Below are 10101 nucleotides of genomic sequence, written 5' to 3' on the forward strand. Positions count from 1 at the left end.
GGTACAGCATAGACCTTCCCTTTTGTTCGTTCCTCCCATCCCTCCCCCCTTCCCTGCCTCTCTACTTGCTTTAAATCTGATGCATTAGTAACAATTTCCAATTCTGATGAAAGGCCATCGACCTGAAACATTAACTCTGTTTCTCTCTCCACATATGCTGCCTGACCCTGCTGAGCAATGTTTCCTGTAAGCTGTGTGCATGCACGGCGATCTGTAAAGTCCCGCGCACTGAAATTCAGAGGCGGCACAGTGAGCTGGAGCGGGCAGAGGGGCCCGATAACCAATTACCCACATATGCTCACAGAGCCGTTTGTTAACTCACAGAGCCGATCCGAATTGGAACAACATTTGCTGAGATACAGAGCCTTGCAACCCGGCGAGCGTTGTCTCGGGATTCTTTCAGTACTTTTTCTGTGGAGAAGCGTGTAGTCCATTCCCGGGGACTGAGCAGTGGCTGCACTTTGGAACAACACAGGTGGAGGCGCACTGCATATAAAAAGGTACAGCGGCCACTGGAAGGAAGTGACAGCAAACATTGTTTTGGCCCCTCGCTGAAACAAAATTATGAGAAATTGTTTTTTGTTATTTGGAAAATTGTTTAAAGCCGGAAAAAGTTAGGGAAAGTGATGGTGAATGTTTCGTGGTAAGTTCCAGTTCAATTTCGCAAGTGCTCCTCCCCTTTCTGAAACAGTTTATCAGGGTTATTTAAATCATGTCGCGAGAGAGGGGATAACATTTGAGCCCCCCTGTGTGCCTCAGAGTCAGAGAGTCGGAGGGAGTGACAGCAGAAAAACAGGAAACAACATGTCCAAAAACTGATCCCAACAGATCGCCAAGGTTAGGCATAGATCACCACACCACCTTCTCAGGAAGTTTAACAACTCTGATATACGCCACACCACTCACTATAACACATTGATATACCCCTCACCCCACACTGTAAAACTGCGATATACACCACGCCCCTCACTGTCACACTCTGATATACCCCACGCCCCTCACTGTAACACTCTGACATACCCCACACCCCTCACTGTAACATTGTGAGATACCATCACATTAATCCTCTCTTACATACCCAAACCTCTCACTGTAAACAGACCAATACACACCATCACCTCAATGTAACACTCTCATATAACCCACACCCCTCACTGTAATAATCTGATAACCCACGTGCCCATCACTCTAACACTCTAGTATGCCTCACTACACTCTGATATAACCAGCACCCCAAATTGCAACACTCAGATACACCCCACTCTCTTAAATGCCACAAACTTCTCACTGTAACACACTGATATACCCCGCAACCCTCATTGTAACACGCTGAGATATCGAACACCCATCACTGTAACACTCTGATGATACACCCCACACACCTCACTGAAACATTCTGATATAACCCAGACACGTCGCTATAACAATCTGATATGAACCTCATCCCTGTTTATTAAAATGTTATACACTATACCCCATACTGTAACACTCTGATATATCCCCACCCCTCACTACAACACTGTGATATAGCCACAGCATTCACTTTAACCCTCTGATACATCCCAGGCTACTCACTGTAACACTCTTATATACCCTTCACTTTAATCCTCTCTTACATATCCCAAACCTTTCACTGCAACAGACTGATATACCGCACTCACCTCACTTTAACACTCTGATGTACGCCACACCACTTACTCTAAAACTCTGGTATACCGCACTACATTCTGATATACCCATCACTCCGCACTGCAACACTCAGATACACCCCACTCTCTTAAATACCACAAACAACTCACTGTAACACACTGATATACCCCAGACCCTCAATGTAACACTGCGATATGCCCCACACCCTTCACTTTAACACTCTGATATTCTCACACCCCTGACTGTAACACTCTGATATACACCACACCCTCACTGTTATACTCTGATATATCCCTCACTTAAATCCTCTCTTATATATTCCAAATCTCTCACTGTAACAGACCGATATACGCCACTCACGCAACTTTGAAACACTGATTTCCCCCACACTCCTCAATGTAACCCTCTGAGATAACTGAACACTGCTCATTATATTACTCTAATATACACCATACCCCTTCACTGTAGCACTCTGATGTAAACCCACTGCCCTGACTATAACACTCTGATATGCCCCACACACCCCACACTGTATAACACCGATATACCCCACGCCCTCAGTGCAAAACACCGATATACACCACACCCCTCTCTGTCACACTCTGATATACCCCACTCACTTCAATGTAACACTCTAACATATCCCACACCCCTCACTGTAACACTCTGATATACCTCACACCCCTCACTGTAACACTCTGATATAGCCCACACTCCTCACTGAAATACTCTGATATGCACCAAAACACTCAGTATAACAGTTTGATTTAAACCACACCCCTCACTGTAGGACTGTGATATACCCCACACCCCTTACTGTAACACTGTGATATACCCCACACCATTCACATTAACAATCTGATGCACCACACACCATTCACTGTAAGACTCAGATATACCCGATAACCCTCACTTTAGCATTGATTTAGACCACACCCCTCAAGGTAACACTGTGATTTACCCCAGACCCTCACATTAACATTCTGATATACCCCACAGCCCTCACTGTAAGAGTCTGATATACTCCACACCCCTCACTGTAGCACGATGATAAACCCCACACCCATCACTGTAACACTCTTATTTACCCACACCTCTCACTGTAACACGCTGCTAACTCCACACCCCTCACTGTAACACTCTGATACACCTCTCACTGAAATCCTCTCTTACATACTGATAAACACTACACCCCTCACTGTTACACGCTGATAATCTCACACCCCTCACTGTAACACTTTAATATACCCCACCCCCTCACTCTAACACTCTGATACACCTCTCACTGTATTCCTCTTTTACGTACTGAAGTATCCCACCCCACTCACTGCTGTCACTGGCACTTTAATCCCCAAAACTTCAATCTAAGTAATATGTGATACTTTATCAAGCACCTTTTGTAAGGATAGGGAAATTGGTAGTATGAATCATACAACCATAGAATTGGTGATCCAAGTTGTGTTGATACTTTTTGTTAGCTTACTTGACGACTCGCCCTGATCAAAGGCCTCGCCTGGTTTAAATCAATGAATTACAAAATCATTGATTTTAATCCTATTTTATTATTACTATCTATTTGTTCTCAGGATATGGGTTACACTGTCAAGGCTGGTATTACTTGCCCATCCCTAGTTACACATGAGAAAAGGGAGGGCCTTCATCTTGAGCCACTGCAGTCCGTGTGGTGAAGGTGCTCCCACCATACAGTTATTAAAGGAATTTCATCTTTTGACCCAGTGACGATGAAGGAACGAAATATATTTGAAGGGTATGGTAGCATTATGGGTATGTTGCTCGTCTAGTAAACCAGATGACTGGACAAATGATCCAGTAGTTCAAATCCCACCAGCTGTGCAATTTAAATTAAATGAAATAAAAAAATCTGGAATAAAAAGCTCATGTCAGTAATGGTGACCATGAAAGAACCAGATTGTCGTAAAAACCCATCTGGGTCACTAATGGCCATAAGTGGAAGGACATCTGCTGTCCTTACCTGCTCTGGCTGAAATGTGACTCCAGACCCACTAAAATATGATTGACTATTAACTGGTCTCTGAAATGGCCCAGCAAGACACTCGCTTGTCTCAGGCAGATCGTCCCCACCTTCTCAAGGGCAACTAGGAATGGGCAATAAATGCTGGCCTTGTCGGCGACGCCCACATCCAAAGAATGAATTATAAAAATGATTTATTATGTATCATAATAATTTGAAAAGCGTCATAATATTTTATTAATGGTCATAATGATTTATAAAGATCTGTAAAGTGGAGTAAAGATTTTAAAGTGCTTTAAAGGTTATAATGATTAATAAAGTCCTGGTGCTGGGCCGCCCCCCCCCCCAGGCTGAGCTGCTCGGGCTCCTGTGGGCCGGGATGGGCCTGCCATGATGCTCAGCCTCGCCGCCGGCTCTCACGGTAAACGGGATTCCAGCTGCAGCCGCTCTCTGGAGGGTCGCCTCCTGCCGTGAGAGAAAGGGCCCGAGTGATTGCCACCATCCTTGCATGGGGCCACCTGAGCTGCCATCTTTGTGATGGGCGCTGCAGCCGCCACCTTTGTGCCGGATCTCCAGAGCCACCAGCTTTGTGTGGGGCCCCAAAGATGCCATCTTTGTGCGGGTCCCCGGAGCCCCCAACTTTGTGCAGGGCACAGCAGCCGCCATTTTTATGCTGGGTCCCCAGAGCTGCCTGCTTTTTGTCGCGCACCAGACCCAACAATTTTGTGCTGGGCATGGGTGCCACCATCTTTGTATGGTCCCCAGTGCTGGCATGTTTTTGAGGGATGCCAGAGCCGCCATCTTCATGCGGGGCATTTGAGCCGCCGTCTTTTTGTGGGGCCCCGGAGCCAGCATCATCGTGCAGGGTGCAAGAGCCGCCATCTATGTGGGGGGCTGCAGAGCTGCAATCTTTGTGCGCTGGCCCCAGAGATGCTATCTTTGTGTGGACCATGAGTGCCGCGATCTTTGTGCTGCCATCATTGTGCAGGGTGCTGGATGTGTCAGATTTGTGCCGGGTCTCCAGAGCCGCCAACCTCGTGCGGAGTCCCAGAGCTGCCAACATTTTGCGAGGTGCAACAACTGCCATCTTTTTTGGGGGGCCGTAGAGCCGGCATCTGTGTGTGGGGGCCCACAGTCTCTGTCTTTGTGCGTTGCCCCAGATCCGCAAGTGTTGTGCGGGCCCACAGAGTAGCTATCTTTGTGCAGAACACGGGTGCCAACATCTTTATGCATGGCGCAGGTGCCGCCATCTTTGTGCAGGCTGCCAGGGTAGCCATCTTATTGGGGGGGCAGCAGAGCCGTTATCTTTGACGTGCGGGGCAAATGAGCTGCTATCTTTGTATGGAAGGCGGGTGCCGCCATCTTTGTGCAGGGCCCCAGATCCGCCACCTTTGTGCGGCATGCAAGTACAGCATTGTGCCGGGCCCCGAGAGCCGCCCTATTTGTGCATGGCCTCGGAACCGCCATCTTTTGCAGGTCACCAGAGTCGCCATCTTTGTGCTGTGCACCAGAGCCCCATCTTTGTGCGGGGCCGCAGAGCTGCCATCTTTTTGCCAGGCCGCAGAGCCGCTATTTTTGTGCGTGCCCCAGAGCCGCCATATATGTGCGTGACCTCGGAGCCGCTATCTTTGTGCGGGGCCCCAAAGCCGCCATCTTTGTGAGGAGTGTCGGAGCTGCCTTCTTTGTGCGGCGATCCAGTGATGCTACCTCTGTGCGGAGCCCCAGATCCACCATCTTTGTTCCCGGCCCCCAGAACCACCACCTTTGTGATGGCTCCAGAGCCGCGATCTTTGTGCGGGGCCCCAGAGATGACATCTTTCTGCAGGTCCCCAGAGCCACAATCGTTGTGCTGGTTCCCAGAGCCGCTAACTTTGTGTGTGGCCCAGGCCCAGTGAACTCTCAACACTCAGGCTGCAAAGTCTACAATCTTCTCATCCTTTAATGAATTTTACAATCAGAGTAAAGGGATACTTCCCCATATTCTTCAACTGCTCTCTGAACTTAGTCTGGGTCATGCCGTAAACACCTGTGTTTGTGCAGCAACTCAGCAGCTGTAGCATGTATCCCAGTTCCATTACATAATCAGGCATAAATACAGAATAATTCCCCAACCAGAACATCCGGCTCCACATAGAATACACCATAAACACTGCCCATAACAGGATGAAATTGCCAGAGATAACAAGCAGTAAAATGATGGATTTCCTGCGGCTCTCCATCTCTGGGTCTCTGGGAATCTCCCCACTGCTGGGAGCCTGGAGTCTCCTGCGGGCTCGGCTGGACACTAAAATGTGTCTGACGGTGACCGCATTGAGAAGCAGAATCACCACAAATGGGACACATGGGGTGAGGATATAATGAAGGAGCTCGATTGGCCCCCAGACTTTTGACAACCGAACTTCCATTGTGACCTCACAAAACCAGGGGGTGTTCCGAATCCGATACCGATTTGTGAACATAAAATACCAGACGACATTCTTTAAACCGCTCATCACAGTCACTGTTCCCAGAACAACAGCCACCGTTTTCTCAGTGCAATATTTAGTTTTCAGCTTTTGGCAACAAATGGCCACAAATCGATCAAAGGTGAAAGTGACGGTGAACCAGACAGAACAGTCTGTGCCTGCGAACAGCAGGACGGCGTGAATATTACACACGGGGATGTACCGTACGAAAAGAAACTGTTCCCAATAAACAATCGGAATGTGCCTCAATATCAGGTCGAGGATAACGACCAATAGATCCGCCACTGCCATGGCCACCAGGTAGCGAGTGACACAGTTGGAGAGGCCGCACTTTCCCCGAGACAGGATTACAATCATTACTAAGTTCACTGTGAGGAAGGGAAATAAATAGGGTTAATTATACATCAGGCTGGGAGCAAGAGCAACAGTTTGATTGGAATGGGACTGAAATCAGCAACTGATTTGCGAAATTCAATGATATAATCCAATTCTATCACCTGTGGAGCTGAATTCTGACCTTATAAGCACATACAAAGCATAAGAAAAAAGGAGCATGATGAGGCCACTTGGCCCCTCGAGCCTGCTCCGCCATTCTATAAGAAACATCCTCTCTGCATCTACCTTGTCGAGCTCCCTCAGTATCTTATATGTTTCAAAAAGACCACCTCTTATTCTTCTAAATTTCAATATGTAAAGGCCCAGCCAGCTCAATCTTTTCTCATAATTCAACCGCTTCATCGCTGCAAATAAGCTAGTGAATCATCTCTGAACTACCTCCAATGCAAGTAAATTTCCTTAAATAAGGAGACCAAAACTGTATGCAGTACTCAGGTTGTGGTCTCAGCAATACCCCGTACAGTGGTAGCAGGACATCCCTGTTTTATACTCCAACCCCCTTAAAATAAACGCCAACATTCCATTTGACTTTTTGATTATTTGCTGTACCTGCATGCTAACTTTTTGTGTTTCATGCACAAGGACCCCCAGGTCCCTCTGAACTGTAGCATTTTGCAATCTCTCTACATTTAATTAATACTTTGTTTTTTATTTTTCCTGCAAATATGTATAACTTCGCACTTTCCCACATTATACTCCATCTGCCAAATGTTTGCCCACTCACTGTCTATATCCCTTTGCAGATTCTTTGAGTTCGCTGCACAACTTGCTCTCCCACCCATCTTTATATCATCGGCAAACTTGGCTACATTACACTTGGTCCCTTCATCCAAGTCATTATTGTAATTTGTAAATGGTTGTTGCTCCAGCACCGATCCCTGTGGCACCCCACTAGTAACCGTTTGCCAACCAAAAAATTACCCATTTATCCTGACGCGCTGCTTTCTGTTGGTTACCCAATTCTCTATCCATGCTAATATATTACCCCCAATTGCGTGAGCTCTTATCTTATGCAGTAACCTTCTATGTGGCACATTATCGAATGCTTCTGGAAATCCAAATACACCACGTCTACTGGGTCACCTTTGTCCACCCTGCTCGTTACATCCTCAAAGATCTCCCGCTAAATTTTTTAAACATGATTTCCCTTTCCTAAAGTCATGCTGACACTGCCTGACTGCATTATGATTTTCCAAATACCCTGCTACTACTTCCTTAATGATGGATTCCAGCATTTTCCCAATGACAGATGTTAGGCTCACTGGTCTATAGTTACATGCTTTCTGTCTCCTTCCTTTCCTAAATAGGGGTGTTACATTTGCGGTTTTCCGATCCGCAGGGACCTCTCCATAATCCAAGTAAATTGATATATTGCAACCTTATGCATTATGTTGGAGGGAAGCTCATTGATGAAGCAGCTGAAATGGTTGGGCCAATACACTGCCCTGAGAAACTCCTGCAGCAATGTACTGGAGCTGTGATGATTAACCTTCAATCACCACAGCCATCTTCATTTGTGCTAGGTATGACTCCTGCCAGAGGAGACCTTTTCCCCTGATTCCCAATGATTTCAGTTTTACTAGGGCTCCTTCTTGCCGCACTCGGTTAAATGCTGCCTTGATATCAAGGGCAGTCACTCTCACCTCACCTCTGGAATTCAGCTCATTTGTCCATGTTTGGAACAAGGCTGTAATGAGGTCGGGAGCGAAGTGGTCTTGGCAGAACCCAAACTGGGCATCAGTGAGCAGGTTATTGGTGAGTAAGTGCCGCTTGATAGCACTGTCAATGACCATTGCGACGGCTGTTAAAAATAGACGGACTCCTTGAATTTACAATCAGAGACAAAGAGTAATAAAAACCAGGAATGAAGGCTAACCTTTTATAATTCATTGTTTAGGCCCCAGCTGGAGTCCAATTCTGAGCACCACATTTTGTGAAGGATTATAAAGGTGTAGGTCAGATTTACCAGAATGGTGACAGGAATCTGCAACTTGAGTTACGTGGAGAGACTGGAGTAGCTGGGATTGTTCCTTTTAAAGCAGCGAAGGTTATTGTATTGTGTGCAGTTTTGTTCGTCTTATCCGAGGAAGGATGTTCTTGTCATGGAGGAGGTACAGCAAAGATTCACCAGACTGATACCTGGGATGACAGGAATGACGGATGAGGAGCGATTCGGTCGATTGGGCTTATACTCGCTGGAGTTTAGAAGAATGAGAGGGGACCTCATTGGAACTTATAAAATTCTAACAGGACTGGACAGACTAGATGCAGGAAGGATGTTCCCGATGGTCGGGGAGTCCAGAACCAGGGGGCAGAGTGTAATGATAAGGGGTAAGCCATTTAGGACAGAGATGAGGAGGAATTTCTTCACCCAGTGAGTGGTGAACCTTTGGAATTCTCTACCACAGAAGGCAATAGAGGCCAATTCATTAAATATATTCAAGAAGGAGTTGGATATATTTCTTAAGTCTAAAGGGATCAAGGGATATGGGGAGAAAGCAGGGACAGGGCACTGAATCTGGATTATCAGCTATGATCTCATTGAATGGTGGAGAAGGCTCGAGGTATCGAATGGCCTACTCCTGCTCCTATCTTCTATGTTTCTATCTTTCTATCTATCATAAGGCGGACATTCGGCTCAATGTGTCCGTGCTGGTCGAAAACGAGCTATCCAGCCTAATCCCACTATCCTGCTCTTGGTACCTTGCCTTATACGTTACAGCACTTCAAGCGCATGTCCAAGTATTTATAAATGTGCTGAGGATTTCTACCTCAACCCTACTTCAGGGCGTGAGTTCCAGTTCCCCACCGCCCTCTGGGTGCAACGATTCTCCTCAACTCCACTCTAAACTTTCAAACAATTACTTTAAATTAATGCCCCCGGTTATTGATCTCTCTGCTAAGGGAAATAGGTGCTTCCGATACAATCTATCCAGGCACCTCTTAACTTTATACACCTCAATCAAACCTTCCCTCAGCCTCCTCTTTTCTAAAGTAAACAACCCCAACCTATCCAATCTTTCCTCATAGCTAAAATTCTCCAGTTCCAGCAACATAATCGTAAATATCCTCTATAATATCTCTAGTGCAATCACATCTTTCCTGTAATGTGGTGACCAGAACTGAGCACAGTACACTAGCTGTGGCCTAACTAACGATTTATATAGTTCAAGTATAGCCACCATGCTCTTATTTTCTGTACCTTGGCTAATAAATCAAAGTATGCCACAGGCCATCTTAACGACCCTATCTACATATCTTCTACATTCAGGGGTCTGTGGACATGCAGTCCAAGGTCCCCTTGTTCCTCTACACTACACGTTACCCTACCATTTACTGCGTATACCCTCACGTTATTAGCCCTCCCCAAATGCATTACCTCACACTTCACTGGATTGAATTCTATTTGCCACTTTTCTGCCCACCTGACCAGTCCATTGATATCTTCCTGCAGTCTACATCTTTCTCCCACACTTTCAACCACACAGCCTATTTATGTATCATCAGCAAACTTCTTAATCATGGCCACAACACTGAAGTTTAACTCATTGATATATGCCACAAAAAGCAGGGGACCAAGTACTGAGTCCTGTGGAA

At 46.3% G+C, this 10101-nt stretch overlaps 1 protein-coding gene across 1 annotated transcript; it reads right to left on the reverse strand.

The window, feature by feature from the left end:
• Positions 1 to 5530: 5530 nt before the first annotated feature.
• On the reverse strand, positions 5531 to 6399 carry LOC147091369 (uncharacterized). The gene has a single exon (XM_085976548.1). It carries the CDS (start codon positions 6397 to 6399, stop codon positions 5575 to 5577), a length of 825 nt encoding a protein of 274 aa, XP_085832674.1. The 3' UTR covers positions 5531 to 5574.
• Between the last annotated feature and the right edge of the window lie 3702 nt (positions 6400 to 10101).

This window comes from Somniosus microcephalus, unplaced genomic scaffold (assembly GCF_052327205.1).
Source record: "Somniosus microcephalus isolate GS21.2 unplaced genomic scaffold, FLI_Smic_1.0 unresolved_chr3, whole genome shotgun sequence".
NCBI classification, from domain to species: domain Eukaryota; kingdom Metazoa; phylum Chordata; class Chondrichthyes; order Squaliformes; family Somniosidae; genus Somniosus; species Somniosus microcephalus.

Excerpts from the sequence above, each read along its gene's own strand:
- LOC147091369 (XM_085976548.1), bottom strand. The coding sequence starts at position 6,399 with ATGGCAGTGGCGGATCTATTGGTCGTTATCCTCGACCTGATATTGAGG.